Here is a 26,422-nt window from a genome sequence, read left to right on the forward strand (position 1 = left end):
GTTCACCTCTGACTCTTTAATTTAGCTAGTTTTAATTGTTCCGATGATACGAATTTCGGCTAATACGAATATTTTTCGTGACCCCGTGAGATTCGTATCATCGAGATTCCACCGTAAGCTGCTGCTATGGTTTATGCGGATACAAAATGAATTATGTGCAATGGCGACTTGAGTTGGAAATTTGACTTCACTACTTTTAAACGAAACTGCTATTTCAGCGGGGACGTGGGTATCGCATCGCAAAAAATTGCCGAAAAATCGATTTTCTTAAAATCACATTATCAGTTTCTATAACCCTTTTTCTATCTGATACCCAAATATCATCGCTGTAGACTACTTAGAAGCGCTCCAAAAAGTTTTATCTGCCAAGGTAGCGACAAATCTTGCGGAAATCAAGAAAGAACAGCGTTTTTCAAGCCACAATATCCCCGGAACGGCGCAACCTAGCGCCTCCATCTTGTTCTCGTTGGGAAGCACATTTATCCGTCTTTAAGTTTGCTGCTTCAGCGACCTCCTCCATACAGAAACAAGCGCACAAAAATCAAATGATTGAAGGTCATGCCGGAGTCTGTCATTGGCCACACCCGCCACGTGACTCCAGCGCGGTTCGCCATTGGTCCGGCGCTCGCGTCGTCTGCTCGGCTCTTTGCACCTCGCGTGTTTGGAAGTCTCCACTTGCCGTAATCTCGACATGTCAAAACAGGCGCTACGCGGACATTGCAGTAGCGTGGCCAATCCCTATGCTTGTGGACGTTTCAGACTCGCGGCTAAGCATTCCGAGCATCGGCGATGCAGACTTCGCGACCAAGATTCACGCGCGGAATCCTAGGACATGCGGCTAAGCCTTTCAGCACTTGGTGTTTCGGAATTCGTGACGAAGCACATCGCACACGCAATCCTCGGGCACGCGGCTAAACATTTCGCGCAAAGGGAGTCTCCGACTCGGTGATCATGCACATCGCGCACAGACTTCTCGAACCTTCACCTAAGCATTTTGTGCATCGGCGCCTCCGACTGCGCGAATAAGCGCATAGAGTGTCAACTCCTCGAGCCCGTGGCTGGAAATTTCACGCGTCGGCACCTTGTATCTGCGGCTAGGCATTTCGCCAGTCATCTCGGACCCGCAACCAAGCATAATGCGCCTTCATTCTATTGTCACGATAGCTCGTAGCAATATCTGTGATACCACCCCTTCATAAAAGGAACCTCATCATGAGCTCTGTTCACTAGGCCCCTTGGGCTGGCACAGACATCTGGCTGCAGAAGTGATCGAGGCATCATACAAAAAGTAAAATTCTGGAAAGCACCTAGCAGCTGCATATCTATCACTGGCTCTATGACCCTAAGTTCTACAACCATTGTCAACTAAAGATGACTTGGGAGGCTGCCGACACTCAGAGCCTTCATTCAGTAACATGATAAATTCTACCAAAAAAAAAGTCTCACTGATTGTACTGGAGATTGCTATCAATCGGGCAGCCTGCGGGTACAGGCTGCCTGAATGTACACTGGAACTATATTCATGCCCACACAGAGTTCTGCACGTCACTTAGTTTGAAACCTAGGCACCATGCTCTTTGTAGAGCAGCAGCAGCAAAGAATGCCCTACAAAAAGAAAAAAGGGGGGAAGGAGTACACCAGACCAGAGGCCACATGTACAAGAAGCCCCACATCACAAAACACCCCAAAGACAACAAATTTGGTGCCTTTTAGAGAACTGAAGAGAAGGTCAAACTTTGAGAGCCGTTTCCTGAAAACTCTTTTTCTGCCTTTCTGCTCAGTTTCTGGAGCTGATTTCTTTGTTACCGTTTAACATATTTTGACTCCGTCTTTTTTGTCACATTCCTTGGGCTGCAATGCAGGTTGCGACATTCTCGCTTTCTTATCTTGGCCCTTTGTAAGTTTACGATATGGCTATTCGTCTACCATGAAAGTGTGCTTGATGTGAAGGTAATATAAAATATGGCACTCCAAAAAATTTGTGTTGCGAAAAAAAAAGCAAGATTGTCACGACCTTCAGCACGCATTTAGCTATGCAGTCAATACTTAACAAGCCTTCTATCACGTTTTTTAAGTTCCGCATGCTCTCCAGAAAGTAAGAGGGAGAAAAATTCTGCTCAATAAAATAAAATAAAATGTTCTCAAGATATCGCTCTGAAACTTTTGTGGAAGCGTCAGGGAGACATTCTAAACATTTGTGCCAATTTTCATTAATATCCATGAAGAAATAAGGCAGTTGATTTTCAAAGCTACGTCCCCCCTTAAGTGGGTATGGTTTAACGAGGTTTTACTGTAGTTGCTTTTGTGCTGCCGAGACAGATTTGACCAGCGGCCTGTCCCCAAGTTACGCGCACATCGCTACACGATCTGAAAGGATGCGCTCAGCCTCTGTGTCATAGAGACAACTTAGCCTGGTCAACTGCAAGATGCATGGCAGTATCATTGTTGTAAATTTCTATGCCAGCACACCTAGTGCAAGTGCCGGAAACTGGCAGCTGGTATTTCGCTAGAATAGCAGCTTGGGCTTGTTGGTTTTCCATCCTGCTGTTAACAGCGCAAAATGTAGATGAGAGACGAGACAAGAAGACGACATCACAAGCGCTGTTGCACTTTCAGACTGGACCTGTGCGCGACACCACAAGCGCTGTTGCGCTTGTGGTGTCATCTTCTTCTCGTCTCGTCTCTCGTCTACATTTTGCGCTGTTAACAGCAGGATGGCAGCTGGTGGCAGACCCGAACTCATGCCTTTGACAGTGCCAGAACATTTGTTTTGGAGATGACATGATCAGCTTCTGTGCCGGAAGCGTGAGTGCATAGACTATGGAGATTCAATGAGGAGATGGACACTGTGAGTGGGTTTGTCACTGTCGATAATCTGGTTGATGCATGTGTTTGGTTCACACTTGTTCAGCAAGACTACCCCCGTCTCACAGGGTTCAGTCAGTGGCACCGTTCTGACGTTTCAACGCAGTCATCGTTCACATTGGTGAGGTACAACCACTTGAGAAAGGTTACATGAAAGGATGCCACGTACACAAGACACAGCGGCTGCTTCTTGTAGTCATACATGCGTGCGTATGTACAGTGAAACCTCGTTACAATACCACATTAACGAACTTTTCAGAAATCCCCTGCTTACTGCTTATAGCTTCAATGTAAAAATATTTCAGTACAGTAAAACCTCGTTAAACCATACCCGCTTAAACAGTAGTTTCATTTTAAAAGTCGTAAAGTGAAATCCCCGACTCAGCGGCCATTGAACAATGCGTTCTGTATCCGCATAAACTGTACCAGCTTATTGCGTATGTATGGGTTAACACATAGTGTTTCCACTTTTCATTGCGCAGACATGGCGGTGCGTTGTCTCGATCGGGCGGCCCGGCAGAACAACAAGCCTCAGAGATAAGCACAATGGCCTCCAAGCGCCCTGTGCGTGTGCGCGTGAAGGCTCATCTACATCATTTCGGCGCCGTGCAAGAGAGCGTTGTGGCGTCGTGCAAGCGACAACTTGCGTCATGCCAAAACTCGGATAAAAAAGATGCCAAGTGCTCAGCATAGAAGAAAAATCAGTCATTGTTCGTGCTATCGAACGTGACACGAAAAGTCAACGCTGGCACGCGACGTGGGTCTACTGTTGACTACGACGTGTGGTACCGTATTTACTCGCATAATGATCGCACTCGCGTAATGATCACACCCCAGAATTTTGTCGTCAAAATTCTATTTCTTTTATTTCCCGCGTAATGATCGCACCCCGAACTTGCCGCAGCGATATGTCGTGTGCCAAGTCTAGCTAATAATGATCGCGCTTACCATCTGTTGAAGGCTACGCGAACGACTATTCAAGACGAATCAAGCGGTCTGCACGCACCAAACACTCTTAAGTAGATGCCTCATTTCATTACTTTCATCACTTTCCGCACTTCCATGACAAAAAGAGGTACAACCAAACTTTCCTTTATTATGTGTAGGCTTTATAATGGTTGTGGTCAACAACAACAAAAAGGCGCCTTTCGATTCTTCTCATCTGCACTCGTGGGCAAGCAACAAATCGCAAGCGGCAACGATAGTAGCCACGTTTACACTGATACGTTAAAAGTGTACCTTATTCATACGCCAACGCTTGTAACACAGCTAAGATATTCACCCACCCTTAGCGCAAACGTGCGGTATTAGGATAGTAGTGAAGACAGATGCCGCAGTTTCCGCAGCATGCCCGCCATGTGTTTCTATATCACTGGCAGCTAAGCGCGCCCATCTGTTTCTGCCCCCTCAAAGTGGACATGGCTACGTTATTGCCGCAAACTTCCCAATATTAACGATATTATTCATTACTGATATGGAAAAAACTGTTTCAATGCATGTAATGTACTCACGAGAAGAAAAAAAAAAATCGCGTTCGGCGCGTTCGGCTTGCTCAGCCGGCCGCCATTTTTGTTTTGGTGTCCCGCACCCGCATCCCGCAGCAAACGGGGGACGAAAAAAAAATTTTTTTTTTCGCGGGAAATTTAACCCGCGTAATGATCGCACCCCTGAATTTGCGTAAATTTTTTCTGACAAAAAAGTGCTATCATTATGCGAGTAAATACGGTATTTGGAATGCGAAGAAGTTGCTCGGCAGCGCTGCTGCGACCGCGAACAGATGTTGGCTACGAGGTTCGACTTTTCGACATCGTTGCCACTGTTGTTGCCAAACTGTCGCCTAGCGACAGTGATAAGGATGACATGGAAAGCGACAGCATGGGCGATCCAGGCCCGACAGTGGCAGAACCTGCACGTTATGTCAGCCTCGTGAACGCAATCGTCGCGACAAGAACAGCACCCCGCAATGAAAAGGTGTCCCGCAACTTCTGCAGCGCTACCATGCCTGTGCACGGAGAATATGCAATGCCAACGTGGAGTCGGCCATGCGAGTGTTTGCCGAGAAGAGAGGACTGGATGAAAAGCTGGCTCACAGCTTCAGCAAGTTTGAGGCCGCTGTCGTCGCTGCTAGGCCGCGGCGGCATCAAACGAAAATAACACGTTTTGTTGTGCGAAGTAAATAAATACTGCATGAACCTTTACACAGACATTCTCTTGGTTGGCACAGGCCCAGCTTCAGGATCTCCGAGCAATGCTCTTTCTTGGACCGCACTGTGGAGACAATATCTGTGGTCTCTTCAAGGTTTCAGTGTATCGTGTTGCGCAGTGCCCTCACCTTGTGTACCTCGTTGTTGAGGGTTGGTGCTAGGGTTGCGAGTTTCTTTCACTGGCCAAGACAGTGCACTAAACTGACTTGGCTTTTGGCTTTGTCTTGGAATACGTAAGTATGAGTTGCCCATGAGCCATGCAGGCAAGCATCTCGCGGTAATGCTTTTGACTGGTAAGTAAAGAAGAACAAATCTGTTTTCTGTACGCCTGCAATTCGAAATGAAACATGCGACAACTCCAATCACAAAGTGTACAAACATGGGCGTGAGCACGTGGCAGTAGTCTCAAACCACCACAGTGGCAGCCTATCATAGAATAAAAAAAAAAAAAAAAAACATCTGATTTGGCAGATGTCGAAGGCTGACGGCACAATAAATTTTTTTTTTCTGAAAGTCACAGAAGGTTGCAGCACCTCCAAAACAATGATAGATGGCGCTAGGTTCCAAAAAGGGTGCTTTCTTTTTTACTGTTCAGTCGCTGGTGACCTCACATAGTTGAACAGAGGAAACACACACAATATTGACAATTATTACTGTGCGGCAGAATTATGCCTTAAATATTTACAAACTTGCAAGCTAGTTCAGCAAACAGATTGTGTACGATAAACATTCAGCTCGGGAATTGCTGAGGTACGCTACTGGGGTGGCAGTGACATTATAAGCAGTGCTGGACTCCAGTGTTGTGATAATGTATACTCAACAACCAACACATAGGTAAGAGAGTAAGAAGCGTAGAAAGAAAGGATGCGCACCCCGAGCGCCCTTTGCAGGGCCTCCTGGTTCCCCCCCGTGGAATCCTCCCAGTCGGCCACCCCTCGAGCTAAGGAGGAAGACGGCAGCGGGGCCAGCGCCGTCCCCTGAGAGCTCAGGTTTCCCCCGTCCGACTGGTTCACAGCACTGTCGTACTCCTGGTTGTCCTCGTCGTCGGCATCCCGGTCGGAGGGGCTGGAAGGCATGTGTGATGCTAGAACTGAGCACACTGTCCACATTTAACAGACGAAAATATGCACGGACTTTCTACAGACACGGCACATTTCCATCCACTGTGCAGACCGCAGGTTATCTCATTAATGATGCGCAAATGCATTGATGAAGGTTGGTGACCGCAAAACTTGCTCATAATTACAGCTGTCCACATTACCAGTCATAATAATGAAATTAAAAGTAATTTCTTACATAATTTACAAGTTCCGCTTCTATACATACACATCAAGTCACGAGTTTTAGAGAGTGTGGGTTCTCTGAAACACTCCAACTTCCAGATAGTTCCAGTCTTCAGCCAATAAAAGCGTACTGTGGCGATGCCTGCAGCAATTAAAAAGATTTTGCGCATCTGCTGCTTCGTCACTGGCCAACACATCCAGTGCCAATCTTGTACATAGACACAAATACTTAATAAATCAGATGGGAGGATGCCTGCCGTGGCAGCGCAATTACTAAAGCACCACGCACTTCATGAAATTATGCCCAAACCTAGTGCAGTTGCTATTAGTGAGTAATCTTCAGTCTACACATTTGTAAGCAAACTGTTTGTTAAGTAATTTAAACAAGAGAATAACTAAATGATAGTTAAACAAGCCAGACACAGGTAAAATAAAGTTAGCCTGGAGTAGTGGGAGAGCATTGAGTAAAAGGAATTGTTGGTGATTATGCAAATAGCCTGGTTCTGTATGTGTTGAATAGATTTAGAGGCGACACTTATATGTGTCTCCCTGTGAAGCAATACATGGGTGATATGACTATACATGAACGCAAAGTATAAAGACAATAATTTGTTTTTAAAAACAAAAGATGCTCGTGATTTAATAAGTGCTCTAGTGCCGAAACCAGTTTTTTGTTTAACAAATGCAATATGATTAGCAAACTTCAAGTTAGGATCTAATTTTATGCTAAGAAATGACACACAGTCTGCTGCAGGAATAAGCTGACTATTGAGGCTTACTTGGGGTATATGAACTGAGTTTTGACAGGGTTTAAAATTCAATGATTTAACAGACACCATTCTAGAACTTTTAGTAGTTCATTGTTCAATTTACCGAGTAAGGTTGTTAAAAACTTATCCGATGCGGAAATCGTGGTATCATCAGCTTATAGAATAGTATTAGAAAGATTAAGGAAATCAGGTAAGTCATTAATATAAATGCCACACAACAAGGGTCCAAGTACTAAGCCCTGTGGCACCTTTTGACTAGTAACTTTACTCGGAATTAGCACCCCTTACACAGACTTTTTGCTCACGGTCAATTAAGTAATGTTTTTAAAAAGTTCAAGCTGGGCCTATTATACCTAAAGATTCCAGTTTGGCAAATAAAATGGTATGATTAACAGTGTCAAAAGCATTCGTAAAATCTAAAAATACTCAGCCAACCAACTTACCGCAATCAACAGAAAACCTTATGTAATCGGTTAATGCTATAAAAGCTAAGCTGGTCGAACTGCCAGGACGGAAACCGAATTGGCAAGGTTTGAACAATTTAAATTTTTTTAGGTAGATCTGTATAAGTCTCAGAAATAATTTCTCAAAAAGTTTACTAACGGAGGACAAAACAGAGATAGGGTGATAAGCACCCGAGATTATAACCTTTTTCGTAGACAGGAATTTCGACTTCTTAAGCAAGCTAAGATACCACATTTAAATATGAGATTAATTATGCTGCTCAGGGTTTCCTCAATAAAAAGGGCAATGACCTTTAAGCGATAGGCAGAGAGATTATCTAGACTTGGGCTAGTGTTTTTTGATTCAATACAGCAAAACAGACCTGATAGGCCGAGATGGGAAAACGGCTAAGCGGATAGGAAGAGGCTATCGGGCTATTACTGTACGCTTCATTGAAATACTAATTTCTAAATGAGCTGGCTATACAAGATGACTCAGTGAATGTTTCATTTTATAATTTATTTGATCAACGGTTCCACTACCCTGGGGTAATTTCGGCTGCCCCTTCAACTTTGTTATAATGAGGTTCGAGTTTATTACGAAAGAAAGCGTCCAGAAAAGGGCAAGGAGAAGGCTTCCGTTGAAAAGAGAGCATTTGTGAGAAAGGTCACTTCGCACTCTGCTTGCATTATGCGGGCATGACTGCAAAATTTGGCTGAGGTGTTCACAGCAGTACATGCTAACTGCGAACTGCTTTTTAACCAAGCCCAGGAGGTGGTTCAGGATATTTAAAGGCCGAGTGGGTAGTCTTCTGTGTTTCCGGAAAGGAAACACTTCATAAGTTCGGCTCATCAAGCTCATGTCCCACATGAAAAGGGATAAATGAATGAGCCGGTCATAAATGGTACGTGTGCTTGATAAGGTATAGTACTCACCTCTTGGTGTTCCGGCACTTGCATGGTCTGCCAAATGGCCTCGACTGCAAAAAACACATTCCATGAGAACAGTACATGGCCAACTGCAAGATCTCACTTTGTAGTAATGTTGTGGGGGCTATTTAAGTACTATTGATGTAATTTCAGCAAAGCTGCAGAGCTGGCCAATGGTCTAATTTTCTTACTAATACAGTAAAGCATCACTAAGTCGGCCCCAGTTAATTTGGAAATTTGCACCCGCTGTCTGGTCTTGTAAAATATGGTCATAAACCTATGGCACGAAACTCTCGTAAATTCGAACTCATTTGGTCATACTTCGGTTAATTTCATCCGTTCGCTGAGCTCAGAGGCACGTGAGGTATATAAGATCGGGTGGCACTAGCGGGTGTCCAAATTGCACCACCAGCAAGCGCCAATCTCAGAGGCCATACTTGCTAGTGCTGAAAGTGCCAAATGGCTGGAAATACCGTATTGCGTCGACTCGAATGTAGGTCGACCCCCCAAAATCACATACCTAAAAAAAAAAAAATTCGAGCACATTTCACACAAGAGAAATTTATTGACGCGGTTGATGACTACTCATCGTCACTTGAGTCGTCCTCACTGGTGCTGCTGCCGTCATAGCTGCTGCGGTCCCACAGCACATCGTCATCAAGTGTGAGTCCACATTTGGCAAACGACCGCACCACACCATCGCGTGGTACCGCCGCCCACGCAGAGAGGACCCAACCGTGCACAGTAGCCAAGGAGGCCCTTCTCACACGCCCGCTTGGGGTAAGGTCGGGGTTACCTATGAATATCCAATTGTATTCGCGGCGCAGCAGGTCCTTAAAAGGCTTGTTGACCCCCACGTTGAGACGCTGAAGCTGCCCCGTCAAGCCACCAGGGATTACAAGCATGTCGGTGCGCTCCTTGTGAAGCAACGCTTTCACCTTGTCGGTGAGGTAGCCCCGGAAAGAGTCCAACACTAACCCATTGGGGATGTCTCTCTTGAGGGATGCCCCCGGCCGCAGAAGCCACACTAGACGGTACCACTCCACTACCATATCATCCGTCATAAATCCCTTTGCATTCGCCCGTACCACAACTACTTTGGGAAGTACTTCTTTAGGCATCGTCTTCCTCTTAAACAAGATCTACAGGCGAAGCTTGGTGCCATCCACCAAGCATGACAACATGACCGTAAAACGCAGCTTTTCGTTGCTCGTTGTTAGTAGGTTTACATCGCGTGCTCCCTTAACACTCACTGTTGTGTTACTGGTCATATCGAAGTATACGGGAGTCTGGTCGGCATTGCAGACCTGGCTGAGCAAATACCGTCGGGAGTCGCAAAGCTTCAGGATGTGCCTATAGAAGGCGAGGACCTTATCCTCGTATACAGCCGCCAACTTCTGGCACACGCTGGTGTGTCTACATAGAGCGAAGCCAGCCCTCTTCATAAATTAAGAGGTCCAGGCACTGCTACCTTTGAATTGAGTCCTCAGTATCCCTGCTTCCGAAGCGAAGACACAGGCTTGTTGCGTGATCATTTCGCATGTGACCAAGAGTGATCGATCGTGCAGATGAGTCATGTACGCCGCAAGCTTCGTCTCCAGCTCCGGAAAGCGTCCCGACTTAGGTCCGCGAAAATCACGGCGCTTGGAGTCGCATGAGAAAATTCCCTCGCGCTGAAGCCGCCACTGCCGCACCACACGTTCACTCACTCCAAACTTGTGTCCTGCAGCGCAGTTGTTAGTTTCCTCGGCATGGAGGATGGCAGCCCTTTTGAATGCTGCTGTGAACAAGCGCTGACAGTTCTTTGGGGCACTCATGACAGGCATGACAATTCAGCACAACAGAAGCACAGAAGTGACAATCACGTGGCCGTTGAAAAATCGTATCTCAAAGAGAAGCTCTTCCGTCAACTACCAATACCCCCTAAACGGTGACTTTTCCATCAATGATCGATGCTCCCACAAGAGCCTTGCGCTTGCGGTGCGCGCAGTAAATATTTCTTAAAAAAAAAAAAGCTTCTGTACAAGCTCGTGAAATAACCATACGCCGTGAGTTGAGCGAGAAACTTTATTCGCAAGAAGAACACATTCACTGCGAGATGACGGCCATCCAAGCAACCGGAAGCGGTCACCGTCGCACTGCGGGATACCAAAACAAACTACATGCGGCTGATGAAAGCGGCCACACGTGATTTCCTTTACCTCGTGAGTACTCGCATTCAAGGAGTGTTCTGTTGGTCTAATAATAACGAGCATTAGCGAATTTCTTGATTCAATTCACGGCGCTAACGTAGCCATGATCGTATCACATTGTTCAATACATTTCCGAACTTGGTGGGAGGTTTGTCGCTCTAGGTGCGTTGGCCAATGGGCACAGATTGGGAGCGCCAACTTTCAAAGTGGGCATCGCCTGTATTGACATCAAAATGCATACAATATGGTAAATTAATGCGCTACGCTTCTACCGTAACGATGGAAATGTAGGTACAAAGTTGTAACCACGCCGTAGCGTCCCCGATTTCTCGTTTCTCTTGCCGTTACTAGCAGTTCACGGTTCGTTTTGATTCTAAGTCGGCCCTCAACAATGGATCGTCAAATCTGAAAAAAAAAAAAATGGGTTGACCTACAATCATGTCAATACGGTATGTTAAAGCCACCATGTTCATTTATTACTATTCTAGACCGAAACCTGTGTGTGTCTGAAGACATGGTAGCTATGACGTACTTCTGGCTTTGCGATTGTTTTTGACGTTGGACTCCACCTCAGCATCACTATGGTTACCAGCATGGTAGTTATTGTTCTATCCTAGCTACCCTATTTATGCAATCGATGACCAATAATTCAGACTCTACGGGGAACGTAAATAAGTCCGAACTATCGAATGTAAAAAAAAAACATTTTATTTGTGTTTTAAGGCCCTTGCGCAAGGAAGAAGGGGCCGATTCGTTGCTGCACACACTTCCACTTACGTACAACCAAGTATGCCTTTATTTCTGCGAGTTTTGTGCCATCACTGTATGTCGATGCAACGAGTGCAAAGGCTCGAGTCAGGCCTGCATGTGAAGGCCCCAGAGCACGTCGCAGATCATCATGATCAGAGTTAGAATTGTTTTTTGATGGGGGAGAACTTGCTCAATTATTTCACCATCGTTCAGTTCAGCATTAGGGTTACAGAATGGGCGCCAAGAGAAGGGAAGTGCAGTAGAGGACGGCAGAAGACTAGGTAGGGTGATGAAATGAACAAATTCAAAGGCGCTAGTTGGAATCGGTTGGCGCACGAAAGGGGCACTTGGAGATTGCAAGGAGAGGCCTTTGTCCTGCAGTGGACATAAAATAGGCTGATGATGATGATGATTAAGAGCCAACATAGGAAACAAGAACTTGAGTGCATGTTGCTCTGTATAGGCAGGGAAAAAATACAATGTAACTCCCAAGTTCAGTGTACAGTAGAACCCTGCTGTTACGTTCCTCACTGCTACGTTTTCCCGGCTGCTACGTCGTTTTCATCCGGTCCCGGCATAGCTTCCATAGGATCCAATGTATAAGGAACCTCGCTGTTACATAGTAGCTGTGAAAACGTTCCCGCATGATGCGTCGCAACCCGAACCCGCCTGGGCTAAAGTAGGCAACGCGCTCCAACCGCCATTTTGGCTTTTGACGAGTTTTTACCGGGCTTGGCCGGGCTTGGCTATGGAACTGGCTGCAAAAAGCCGCACGCCAGTTTGAGAGGCCGCCACTAGGTGGCCATTCGTGAAAAATGATCTCACTATCATCACTGCGATTACGGTCACCGCATGGTTTGTTGGACGGGTCGACTCACTGAGGAAACTCGGGAGAGGCCCTGACGTCACTCTTTATGAAGTTGGCGTTGCTCCGCCTATCGGGCCAGCTCTCCTCTCTTGTTTACATTTCTCGCAAAACCACGACGCGCTGCGGGCAACCGGGCTGCTCGGACGCGCGCGCTCCGCAGCAATACTAAACAATCGTTAGCACGTTAGCATGATTACGCCAAAGAGGGCAACATTTCCTGCGGATATTCCTTCGTCCGTTGCCATTGCCGTGGCACGGTGAAAACGAGGAGCACGAGCCGCATGATGCCGGGGAGTTGCCAAATCCTAGCTTTGGAGAAGCCCTCGCGGCTCTGGACCTCCTCCGCAGGTATGTCGCACCTCACAGCGACGCTGACAGCAATGCGGCCTTCCAGGCTATTGAGAAACGTGTGGTGATTTCTAGCGAACGAAAGAAACGGCAAACCACCATTCTAGACTTTTTTGTGGAAATAAATAGTCTGTAGTTGAAGCTGCACTTTTTCATTCATTTTCGGAGCTTTCCTCACTGTTGCGTGTTCCCAGCGGTTACGTTTTTTTTCCTCGGTACGGTGAAAAACGTATGAACGGGGTTTCACTGTACATGGTGGCGCGTGTGGTGAAAGACGCTGTCCACAGTAATAGCGAACTGCTTCCAACACAGCGGCTTTGTCCGTGACACTGATGCCTTGGAAGCCGTGGATGTGGATGTTTAGAAAAACGGCAAGGAAGATGACCGTTGCTTCGACAAGACTCTTGCCTCCGGACGTCCCACTGAACGAATAGATCCAGTTCAACAGTGACACTGCCAATGCTGGTCGCCTCAATGACAATGAAATACTTGACGATGTACTCGGTGATGAAGACCCCGACTCTGATCATGAAAATGCACCCATCGTGGATGTGTGTGAAGTGCCGCGTCACACTGCTAAAGAGTCCAATGACACACATAATGTTTTGGAGAACATCTTTGCCGTTTGTCCCGGCGGTCTGCGCAGACTGCACCACCTAAAGCAACTCTGAAAAATGGTGCTTTCTGCACTAATTTCTCGCACGAAACGAGCAACAGTAACCAGTTATTTCAAGAAGTAAAGGTGTGTTGATGTTCAAGGCGCTCTTTTTTATGTCACCTCCTTAATTCGGACATTTTTTCTGTTCCCATGAGATCCGAATTAATAGGGTTTTACTGTACATTTAACTACTATGGTGCAGATGCGTTGACGCTACCAATATAAGTGAAGGGAACAATGACACAGACTCGGATCCTGTGCCTGCCTGCTCTAACATGTTGTGAGCACTCGCCATGGTTTGGCATTTCTGCGACAATGCTGTGGCCTCTGCTGCTATGTGGAATAGTGCGTCCTCTCTCTGGCAGCGAAGACGTTGAAGCTAAAGAATATTCGGGACTATTTCATGCCCCAGCAAGACCAAAGTAAGTTCATGTCTTCAATAAAGTGCTGTTACAAATGGCATCTGCTTCTATGTCGTCTGATTCATTAGAACATCTATATCAAATTATGCCTGATATCAAACGCATAGGCATTACCGTAAAAACCCGCGTATAGTACGAGGTTTTTTTCCTGTTATTAGCGTCCCAAATTTCCGCCTCGTACTATATGCGGATCCGGACAAAAATTTCAAAGTTCGGCTCGAAGTTTTGGTTTCGTTATTGCTCTGTGGCTACGGCTTGGCTTCGTAATATCTGCATGGCTACGACTTGGCTTTGTTATTGCTGCCTGGCTACGGCTTGCCTTCGCTATTGCAGCGTGGCTAGGGCATCGTTTCTTTCTTTGTTGAGTGCGGACCTTGGCAGTTCACGTGTTAACCGCGCTTCGCAAAGTGCATCGTTTTTAGTGAAGGAGCACGATGTCGGGGGCACGGAAGCAGTACTCGGCAGCTTTCAAGCGAAATGTGATTTTAGCGGCAGAGGAAATCGGCAACAGTGCGGCCGGGAGGCAGTTTGGCGTCACCGAGGGAAGTATCCGCGGATGGCGACGGCAAAAAGAAGCACTTTTCGAGTGCAGCGGAAAGCGAAGAAGCTTTCGCGGCCCGAAGAATGGGGCATTCCCTGAAATTGAACTCAAACTGACGGAATTCGTCCGAGAACAGCGAGCCGCGCATCTTGCTGTGAGCGTGGAGCTCATGCAGGCAAAAGCCAGGGAGCTTGAGAGAGAAAAAGGCCTAACGAACTCCACCTTCAAAGCAAGCAAGCATTGGGTTTATCGGTATATGTGCCGTGCAGGATTTTCATTGCGCCGGAGAACTTCAATTTCACAAAAGCTGCCGGAATCGTTTGAAGAGTTACTAGTGGCTTTCCAGCGCCGCGTTATTTCGTTGCGCAAGTTGAAGAACTTTCAGCTAGGGCAAATCGGCAATGCTGACCAAACACCAGTTTATCTGGACATGCCATCGCCCCTCACCGTGCACGAAAAGGGCTCGAAACAAGTTTGTGTCCGGTCCACTGGGAACGAGAAGACGCGTGTTACCGTCATGTTGTCATGCACGGCAGACGGCCGCAAGCTCCCGCCCTATGTTGTCTTCAAGCGCAAGACAATGCCGAAAGGTGAGCTGCCGAAAAATGTCATCGTTAAATGCCATGAGAAAGGGTGGATGAATGAGAGTCTTGTGCTCGACTGGATAAAGTCCGTTTGGTGTAGGCGGCCCGGTGCACTGTTGTCGTTCCCGTCCATCCTCGTGCTGGACGCGTTTCGTGGCCATTTGGCCGACTCGGTGAAGAAGCTGTTGCGTGATTGTAATACTGAACTCGTCGTTATCCCTGGTGGGATGACGTCTCAGCTGCAGCCTCTAGATGTTTGCGTCAACAAGCCTTTCAAGGACGCGGTGAAGCGGTGCTACGCAGAGTGGATGCGGTCAGGTGAACCTGCAGTGACGCCAACTGGGCGGCTGAAGCGGGCATCGCCAGCCACGCTGTGCAAGTGGATCGTGGACGCATGGGCGAGCATCCCAGAAGACCTTGTGCGTCGCGCTTTCAAGAAGTGCGGGATCTCGAACGCGCTCGATGGCACCGAGGACGAGTACCTCTGGGAGGATATGTCAGACAAGGAATTGTCCGATGAAAGCGCAGCGGAGGACGACAGTGAATGAAGTGCTGAGTCCGATTTCAATAAATGTTTTCCCCGAGTTTCTCTCACTCGTATTATACGCGGGTAAACCTTTTTTTTTCCATTTCTCGTCCCAGAAATTTCACCTCGTATTATATTCGGGTTCGTATTATACGCGGGTTTTTACGGTATTTTGAAAGTTCAATATAACTAGGTTTGACTGTAGTAAATGATTTAAGGGGCTCTGATGCTTGCCAGTATTTCTTCTAGTGTTTAGAGGCTTTGATTCTACGATTAGAGCATGGAAAAAATGACAAGTTTAAGATGTCACGTCCGTGCTCGTTTAACCCTTTCAATGCCATGAACATGTCTCACTAATCTAGGTATTCCCTCGAAAATGTGCCAGTGACAAGTTTCACGTCTCACTCGTCCAGGGATTTCCTTTTGTGTACAGAATGCCACCGAAAGTCATTTCGGTGTTAATGCTGCACTATTGAATGGAACCACCATAGAGTTTCATATTAGTATACCTAGAGGCAAATCTGGCGCTGCGATCGTTCAACCATCACGGGAATGATGGGAAGTACAGGCTTCGGATTGGCATTCTATTGACTGGCGAACTAGTCAAAGTATTTTTTTGACAGTTTTGGTTTCGCTCCAAGCGCAATTGCTATAACCTGCAGTGGGACAGTGCAACGCAAAGCTCTCTGCCTTTGTTATGTTGCTCGGAGTGGCGAGAGTGCGCTGGGCCAGCGACTGGGACTATGCTTTTGTCATGGTGTGGCGTCGAAGCCCTGACGAGAAAGTGACAGCATCGTAAACATTGAAAGAACATGTTCTGAGCGTTTGGACCTTGGTTTGTTAAGTGTGTTAGGTTGGCACTGTAGCGTTACATGCTTTATGAAACTTCAGAATAGGACAAAGAAGGCACTACTGATACAAGACATATACAGTTGTACTTCTAGTGGCTTGACAATAAAATTTTATTGAGAGCTTCATTATGCATTGCTCGTTTATGTGCTCATTAAAATGTGTGTTTTAGGACTTTGAGAACACAAACTTACTTGTGGTAGGAAAGGTTGCTGCTTCCTGGCTGTAGTCTAGTGTCGCAAAATGGGTAAGTGCAAAGCCACACCATAACGCTTCGGAAGCGGTACGTCGATATAAAATATGACGACGAAATACTCGTAGGAGGCCACTAGCGTCCTAGCTAGCACTGCATCAGATGTGCTTAATATTACTTGAAGACGTTCAGCAATCGTAACCGCCGACGCAGCCTTTCGAAAGAGTGAGAGAGTTCGCAAGTGCCTGTCGTCTGCAAGAAAAGTCTCGTGTTTGCGGCGATCAGGCGTCGTAGCAGACGACACTTGTAGCATTCCGCTCAAGGGCGCAACGCTTTGTCACAATACCACATTTTTATTTCCAGAAATACTTGTCGAGTATTTTTATATAAGCACATGCATGGTTGTTTTGCTGTTGCAAAAATGAATAAATAATTATTCTTTGGCGTTAAATCGGGAACAGAATCGCACAAGTATGCATACCCTGGTGCGTCCTGGTGACAAACCATAGCAAACCATACTTCCATCTCAAAGTCATACAAAGTTTATGCAGCATGTTGTACATTATATAGCATACTGCAGAAATAAAATTAGATTTTACGCGATATCTGAGTACAGCTTTGTTTACTGCACCACAAGCAAACACCACTAGTCTTAAGACCGAAGTCAATCCGAAGCCTGTACTTGCCATCATTCCCATGTAGGTTGAGGCAACGCTCATGAGAGCCCCCGTAGACACTAGCGGCACATTTCCCTCTAGGGTATTTATTTAGAAACTCTATGGGTACCACACTTCCAGAAAAATTATGCTTTGAGGGTGCAGTTGGCAGTAATGAAGCAGACGTATGGCTCCCTAGAATTTTAAGAATGACAGCACGGAAAGAGGTGGCTGCAGAAACAACAACCGCCTTTGCAATGCTAGAACCGAGGTGTTTGTTTCTTTAAATGCTTTATTAATTTCAGATAAACAATTAGACCAGGAAAGCTCTAGCGAGTCGTGCTTGGAGCATCAAATTAATATTGAGAATCGTGAAGAATATTTAGAGTCTCTGGCAACCTCTCTTGCGCGAACATGACTCTACCAAAACACTTTACTGATGGCACTTTTTTTATTTCTTTTCCAAACGGTGCAGCAAAAACGCTTTGCATGAAAGATAACAAAAGCATACTTGTTGCAAGAAACATTCGGCTTCAAGCATGGGCTATTTCTGTGGCCTTGCCTCTGCAACTCAAGATCAAGTGAAAATAATTTATGGCAAAAGACAGCAGAAGATATCAATCGAAGTGCTGATTTTGTGAAGATGAAAGCTGTTCACAATGAATCCGTAATAAAAAAATAGGGAAATTTGAAGGTTTTCAAGGCCTTAAATATCATGTTTCGATGCTCAAGGTGTCTCCAAAACTTTCCAAGCACTGCTAAGAACCGAGCAGAAGCCAGCATCGTGTTTCACAACAGAAACCTTGTCCCCAGAGGGCGTACCTCTTGGAAGGCTGCTGTCCCTGTCATGGTGGCTCCACCTGACGGCACTGCCGAAGAGGAGATGGCATGGGACGCCCCGTCCTGCTGGTGCAGAGCCTCGTTGAGGGTGGTGTTGCGGCGCGTCTCGGCTGACATATTCAGCAGCTCTTCATCTTCGCCTGTGCTGCCACCCGTACTCTGCAACAGTCATGACAGCTGTCACTGTTGACAAGGGCATGGAAATACGTCACACAGAAAATAACGATATCGAAACAATAACCTCTGCAATGCAGCGCAGTACTGTTTGAACAGCGATCAGGGTGTCTAAGAACCCGGCGTTACACAAGAAAATTTGGTCACGACGACTATGCAAGAGTAGTGTGTGGGAATGGCATGAAAACCATAGGGCATATTTTGTTAGCATGCTGTCTTCACGCAGAGGTCAATGAGGATGTAGCAACCTTGCCCGAGGCCTTGGGCTTTAAGGATTACAAAGGTCACTGAATCTGTTATGAATATTAGTAAAACATGGCTGGAATATTCATGGCGTTAAAGCAGGGAATATGAACAGATTTTATGGCGATAAATGTCTATCAGATTCAAAGGTTTGTTAACATGAACCATCGGTCTTAAGGGCCAATTGTAAGTGCAGGAGAACAGTAATAACAAAGAGCTTGGTGGCATCCACCACCACCTCATTTCAAAGAAGATGCACATAATATCAAACAGTGCATCAAGTTATCCATCCAGTGACGGTTACTTTTACTTAAGTCTCTTCTTTTTTTTTTTCGGTCATGCTGAGAGTGCTGCCAAAAACATGCCCTCGGAAGGAAAAGTTTAAACCACATTATCACTAAAAACAAAAGTCTGTGATAGCACAGCTGTGCAACATGAAATTCTGTTGGTGTGTTGCAATGGCAAAACAAGTAGATGTGAGCTGAACTTCGTTTTCGGCTCCTTGTCGAAGCTACGGAAAAAAAAAATTTTTTCCCAATCTGTGGTCTTCACACTTTTGCTAACGACTACACACAAGTCCTTTTCTTTTAGCACTTATCTTTACAAAATTCTTTCTGTACAATGGCCACTTATGGTTCTAATAAGTCTAAATAATGCTAGCAAGAATGTATACAGTTGAACCTCATTAGAACGAAGTTGCATGTGGCACAAAAATACCTTTGTTATATCGATATTTTTTATAAGCGTATAATCATTACACACTGATATTGTTGAGAAATAAATATATGTATTTGTTTCACTATATCCAATAAATAACTGTACTCATGTTCGTTATATCAAAGTGCAACTGTAATGTGATAGATAATATGTAACATGTGCTATTTCTCACTGTTCATACATTGAACGATTCTATTGATTGTTTAGTTTCCTGCTTTTTTTTTTTTTTAAGTGGGTGCCATGATGTTGTTTGTTTGCCATTGAATAATCTTTCCTATGTATTGTCTTCACCATAAGACAATAATAGTCTAATAATATAGTAGTCTTAACATCAAATCCAGTGAGGATTCTAAAGCATAAGTAGTCTGTTTGCACGAGCTAATGAGGAAGAATGAGATGGATTAAGTAAACAACCGTCACAAGTTCACGGCAGAATGCCCAAACGGAACAGATGAACAAAAAAGGAGACAAACATTTTTGTGGCTCCTTCATTTACACCTGCCTATCTTTTGCTCTTGTGCTTTCCACTAATTAATGTTGTCTAATTTTCTGCCCAAGGGCTGTAAAATCAGGCCCCTGGCTCCTTTGTCTGTGCTAATGAGATGCATCAGTGCATAACCTTGTGTCCAGTGCATCGTGGTCTTAGTCAGTTTTGCACCGAAAAAATCTAAAATAATTACTCACTGGTTTATTCAATGTCATCCTTGGCTCCACTGCTACAGGTCAACATAGCACCATCGACATATCATACTGTCACTACACCTTGAGAGATTGTTACACAATTGACAATGCTATCCAAGAATAGGCCACGCTCAGATGATAGTTTCTTTTCATCAATACTTCTATGATGACTGACTTATGTTTCATGCGGAGCTAATGCACGTGATGAAACTGTGCTTTTGTTTTGGGTGTGCCAAGCTAGGTGAGGCCTCACTGGAGAGGTACTACAAAAGAAATACTACCTAAACCAACAACTTTACTTATCCCATTTTGTACCACTTTATTCGAACAAGAGGAAATCCCAAGACCTGTGAAGACAACTGCCCAAAATTTATTCACGACACATTCAGAATAAACAAAATCGTCATAGCTAATGAAGAATTATCACTACAAGCTTACAATAAACCACCTTACTAAATTAGCCTTAGCAATGACTGCATCTATTCAAAAGTTTACCGATAGTGAAAAACTGTGTTGAAGTAGTCCCACAGAAGTAAACAGGAGTTAGAACCTGTAATCATTTTTTGGGAAGTGCAGGTAAGGTACAATAAGAACGATGAAGTTCCAGAAGGTTCCCTGCCTTTAGTCAGTCAGTGTTCATCAATAAGCAAACATAATACTATTCTCAAAGAACCAGATACTCAATTTAGCAATAATTCTTAATATGTTTATATAAATTATTGTAATAAATAAATATAAATGCCCCCCCTTATATTATACCACAAATGGGAGGATGTGAAGAATATCTAAATAAACAAACAATTGTCATTCCAGGCAGAGTTCCCTGGCTACGCAGGTACATAAACTTTTTCTCTGCTCTTTTTTTTTTTGCCCGTAAGGGTGACCAGCCAGGTGCACGAACCAGAGCGTTGAACTGTGCAGCACATAAAAATTTTTATGGGGGCCTAGTATAAACGAAGATCAACGAAGAATGCCAGTTTTCCTGCCTCAAAAAGCAATTTGCCATCAGCAATAAGCAACACTGTTCTCATTTGCGGTGTACTAAAGGACTCTCTATGCAGCAACATAAGGCCTTCACTGGGCTTTTAAATAAACAAACATATGCTAGGCAGCATAAAGGCAGGAGTCAGTGAGGTCATTGGCCTGCCAGCAGCTCCTATTGGTCGTGACTCATGCGGCAAGGGGCACAGCTGCAAGGCTGATTTTCGCCAGTGCTTTACGACACATACAGTTTTCCTGTTGTCAAACAATGGGACAGCTTTTTCTGTTCTTTCTTTCAGACACAAAGGCACTGAAAACCATCCTCGTACAAACTATGTGACAGACTTCAATAATGCTGTTCCAACTGCCACCAATCTGTAGTACGTACAAGACAATACTTAACAAAGCAAGGCAACAGTTAAAGGCGAGCTGCAACAAACTCTCACTTTGGCTAAATTGCTTATAAGTGAGTGGCATATACCACTCAAGCAATCCTGGCAAGGCCGCAGGGCTGGTAATTGTATAATTTCCTTATCAGCAGCCTTGAAACAGCACCTAAGCAGACGACACGGGCACCTGGTGGTTGGTTAGTGGTATGACGAAAGTCCCAGTATGTTACCTTCTGGATTTTTTTCAGTGTGCTGTGGGCATTTTTAAGGTCAAGCGTAACTTCTAGCAAGAGGTGCATTTATTAAGTGTTGATATTAAAAAGGACTACATTTGCTAGCTTCTTTTTTTATGCTTCCACTCACATTTCAAATGCAAAATTTTGCACAGAGGCTCCTCTGTCTGGCTATCAACACTACCTATCAACACTAACACTGGCTGTCAGCATTTTTGAAGTCTTTATTCCTACGCGGGGTGACCCCCTGGCAGGTGACTCGTCATAGTGCTTAGACGAGTCGTGACCTACTGGCAATTGACCCGGAAGATGTGCTCCAATCGAACTTTATCAAGGTGCAGACAGATGGCACCACAATGCACTGGACCAGAAAAAACAAGAATTTTTTTCCCCGTTGATTTCTAAAAAAAGGTGTCACTTGCTCACTTCAGGAAAGCCCTGCACCAGCCACACAGCAGCAATTACTGCTCTGACCCAGTGGTAACCCATGCTGCCATAGAAGTGTTAAACTAGGCTTTTACCGCAGTCCTAAATTTTGTTGCAGTTGGCCTTTATGTCATCATGTTAATATTATTAAACCTTTCTGTTAACAAATTGGCGAATTTATGTAAACATGCAAATCCTTTGTCAATGGATGTCTGTATTGCCTATGTAGGAATGTACAGATGAGTGTGAAAGTCTGAGGACCACATCAGCACAATGTTTCAGTTTCTTCTATCCCAACTAAACAATGTGTAAAAGTCTCAAAGCATGATTACATAGGTAAAAGAGACACACGAAAGTTACCACATTTCATTACAGCCTGCATGCCTAGGTTGCGGGGAGAAAAAAATGCAGGGCATCTTTAGACTTTTGCACAAACTGCACGCGCATTCTGATCCAAAAGATGGCTCTTCCAACAGTTTCATCCTGTACCATCAGGCAACCAACTAACAACGCCAGCTCAACACATCTCTCGGATGAGGCATCTAATAGTATGGTTGCATTATGCACATTCCGAGAACCACTACCTTCCGGCAATCCTTTTTTGATATTTTTTTTTGCACACATCCAGGGAATGGAATGCGCTTCCTCCTAATAGTGCTACGATCGTCTGCCTGTCATGCATCAAGACTGCCATTGATGACGATCGAACACACCCTAAACTTGAGTATCTGTCATCTGTTCGTAACCCAAATACTCGTTTGCTTCCTTGTTGGAGTCGGTCCAGAACCACTCTGCTAGGTTTATTGCAGCGAATTACTCCTTGACTTCTAGTGGTTCACATATAATAAACTCTAAATCTTCTAGATCTTTCTCGGTTGTGCTGGTTTCTTTGTTTCACAAAATATATTTTGCTAATGAAAATCTTAAACAACTGGTTTTAATTCATTCTAATTACATGTCACCATGTGTCAATCATAGACATAAAGTCATTCAAGCTTCAAGAACTAATCTGTATTACAAATAGTTTCTTTCCAGTACTAGCAGGGAATGGAATCACCTTTCAGCCTTCATTGTCCCCATTCAAGATGCCCCAATGCCTGCAATTTGTAATCACCATATAACAAACAATTCAATGCTTGTATTTTGATGACTTGTGTACTTTTTTGTTGTTATCCACTCCCTTTTGTAACGTCTGAACAGTTCTGAAAGTAAACTAATGAAATGAAGTCACGCCAGCTAACGTGAACACAATGCATCCACCCCATGTGTCCCTGACTGGGACATTCAAGATATGCTGAGCAAATAAATACACAAACAGCGTAAACAGCTACTTGCCAAACAGGACCTGTTTCCTGGCCATTGGCTCCTGCTACACAATGAGCTGTTGTCACTGAGGGAAGACAACCTCCAACACTGACGTGCTAGATGCCACTTGAGATGGTAATTTTGCACAAAATGAAGAAATGTCTGGACAACCCCAAAGCCATCTTTGTGTACAAATGGCAGAAGCTAAGGAACTGTGGCATACTGCTTTGCCATGTTTATGATCTGAAACACCATGTCAAAAGTCAGAATAGAATCTCTGGAATGATAACAGAACTGCACTGTCAAATGCAATTCCTAGCTGCTCCAGCTATTTAGCATATGACAAAGGGCAAGTGTAAAGAGTCATCCATGTTCATAGCGATCTAAATGAGGCAGAACGTAGGCATGACAACAACGCGTTTGGATGACTATGGTTAAACTAATTAACGCAGCTTCGAGCGTCACGTTCTCGAGTCTCGCGCTTTACATCCGACACTCAAAACGCTCTAGCCGTCAAAGAAAAGGTCTTTCCGTGTGCCGACAAGTAATACAGAAAGCATCACGTGTCGCTGTGGGAAGGGACACTGTTTCGTAGCCCCTAAGCGAATGACAGTTAAAGCCGTCGCTTGAAGCTGCGCTTCAAGAACGCTTGAAGCAGCGGCATCATTTTTTTTTTTTTTTTACTTCCCCAACGATCACACTTCCCCCCGGTGCAGATGTCATCAGAGAGTGAACATGCGGATCACCGACCTCGGTGGACTGCAGGTGGACCACTCCGGTGCTCCGTCGCTTCTCGCGAAGCTTTCGACGCTCTCGCTGCGCCTTGCATTTGTTGGCGTGGTTGGGCCGTGGGCATCGCTTGTCCTTGGCCCGAGGCTTGGGCGACGCGTCGTGGTCGCCGCCTCCGCATTCGAGCGCCAGCGACCCGAGCTCGCAGTCGGGCGCCGACAGGTCCCGAACCGCGAGCGGCGCAGCCGTGCGCGTCACCGCACGCGCCGTTCGGATGCGCGAACGACGCGAACACTGCACCTCGAGCTCGTGGTCGACGTCCTCCTGGCTGAGCGAACTCGATGCCATCGCTAGAAGACGTGCCGTTGTCGTCCTAGCCGTCGTCCGCGACGGTACGGAGCGTGGACTGGCCGTAGTGCTACAGCTGCTAGGCCTAGCTGCTGTCAAAGACGTGATGCGTTTGGCTGCGTCTGTGCTCCCGACGTCGCCGTCGACGCGGAGGCTGCCGCCGCCGAGTCCTCGCGTCGTCAGTGCCGCTCGCGGCAACCGCACTCGCCGATCGTTGTCATGGTTGCGTCGTCGCGGTCACAACAAGCACAGAACGACACGGCGCACCGACACCACGCTAAGCCAAGGCCGTCGCGTCGCACAAAGCAGGCGAGATGAGGCGATGATCTCATCAGCTGGGTCCGTTATGAAAATATGTGCCAGTAGTTTGCCCTTTGGGTTAGCAGAGGCCGCCACAAGTCAAGGCCCCCCGAGCTTATGCCATGAGCAATAAATACAGCCGGGAAGTCAATAGTTGCAACAGAGAGCACTATGATGAATGCAAAAAACATTCACATGCAGGAGAACTTAAGAAATGTAGCGGCACCTCTCGACCTATTCCAAAAGCAAAGCGTGTTAAAAAAATATTGAGAACACGAAACAAAACCCGAATGCATGGCCTCTGAGGTTGGGCAGCGCGCGCTAGCCAGTCTTTGAGGCAATGCGCAGTAGTGTTTCTTTTTATCAAGGCTCGCGGTAGGCGCTTGCTTTGGTAATTCTTACTTGACAGTCCAAACAAATGCACCACGAAGAGTGCATTTGATAAAGCTGTAAACACATAACCACGGTTATACTGTACTAGAATACTGAAAAGTGAATCATTCACTGGTGAAAATCTTTCTGCTATCACGCCATGAAGCGGCGCTGTCCACAGCAGGTGTGCTACATCGTCGGGAACACAATTCGCGCGTAGGCACGCTTTGCGCGTTATTTCGGCACCATATAAATAAAATGTACACTCTCAGACAAAGGTACACCCTTTGGGGTGTATATCTGCCACACGACGATAATCGTCATCTGCCTTGCTTGCATTTCCTTTCTTGAAAACGCCGCGCCCGCTACTTTCCTGTCGGGAATTAATGCAATGTTATGCTGACAACGCGCATGCCGTTCGTTACTGGGAAGTACCGGGCTCGCTGAGTTGAAGAAAGGAAATGCGGACAAGACAGATGACGTTTATCGTTGTGTGGCAAGATACAACCCAAAGGCTGTAATTTTCTTTTAGCCTGTATGCGTCGTAGATCAGATGTCTGCTTCCGTGTTTACAAACGGAAGCACGACAGACGGAAAGAGACGACACAAGAAGAGACACAGACGAGCGCTTACTAACAATTGATGCTATGTTGTCAGAAACACACAATATATACGCAAATCTGGCAGCGCAACTCACACATTGTCAAAAATCACATGGTAACCTTGCAGGCAAAAGGCGATAAAACGATTCTAAAAGATGACAATCGCGACAATGACACGTGGTGTATAGGGCCAAAGGACCATAGATGATAATGTACACTGATATGATAATGTACAATGTAATGTACAGATATAGACCTCAAAGGGTGTACCTTTGTCTGAGAGTGCGTCTAAAAAATGTTTACACCCCTTGGGGTGTATATCTGCCACACAACGATTATCGTCATCTGCCTTGCTTGCGTTTCCTTTCTTGAAAACGCCACGCCCGCTACTTTCCTGTTGGCAATGCCGTGTCATGCTGATAACGCGCATGCCGCTTGTTACTGGGAAGTACCGGGCTCGCAGCGTTAAAGAAAGGAAATGCGGACAAGACAGATAACGTTTATTGTTGTGTGGCAAGGTACGACTCAAAGGGTGTAAACTTTTCTTAGAGTGTAAACTTGTAAACATTCGCTTACTAAGTTAACAAGCACGGCGCCACGTGCGTACAGGTAAACATGAACACCCCTCGCTCGGTGACCGCGGAGAGTAGCTGTCAGAACGCTGGAGTGAGGAATCGCTGCAGCTTCAGCGAGTACCGAATTGACCTTCGTGCATCTCTCGCTTCAACGCGAACGAAACGTCGAAAGCACAGCGCACGCGGGGCTATCGGAACTACGTGCACTCTGTAAAATTAGCAGATCGCTTTGAAGATCAGCCCGCGCGGGCGCGCACTTCGGCTACGTCGCAGGTCGCTTTCAAGATACGACGCTCGCGCGGCTGCGCCGTAAGCAGCGGATTTTCCAGTGACTCTAGCAGCAGTCACCGAAAAGAACGCCCCACCCCCCCGGCCCCCTCCCTCCCTCGCCTCACCCCCCGTGCCTCACGAGCGCGAGAAGAGGG

General features: G+C 45.8%; 1 protein-coding gene across 1 annotated transcript in view; it reads right to left on the reverse strand.

The window, feature by feature from the left end:
- The window catches only part of LOC126519259 (uncharacterized), a 59,494-nt gene extending 34,939 nt beyond the window's left edge, over window positions 1–24,555 (reverse strand). Inside the window, exons 1-4 of the mRNA XM_050168877.3 lie at window positions 23,822–24,555; window positions 17,905–18,081; window positions 8,502–8,545; window positions 5,942–6,134 (exon numbers count right to left, since the gene is read on the reverse strand). Of these exons, the coding sequence (XP_050024834.1) occupies window positions 5,942–6,134; window positions 8,502–8,545; window positions 17,905–18,081; window positions 23,822–24,148 (741 nt within the window). The 5' untranslated portion in view covers window positions 24,149–24,555. The remainder of the gene's footprint in view (window positions 1–5,941; window positions 6,135–8,501; window positions 8,546–17,904; window positions 18,082–23,821) is intronic.
- Window positions 24,556–26,422: the final 1,867 nt, after the last annotated feature.

Source organism: Dermacentor andersoni, chromosome 10 (assembly GCF_023375885.2).
Source record: "Dermacentor andersoni chromosome 10, qqDerAnde1_hic_scaffold, whole genome shotgun sequence".
Lineage (NCBI taxonomy): Eukaryota > Metazoa > Arthropoda > Arachnida > Ixodida > Ixodidae > Dermacentor > Dermacentor andersoni.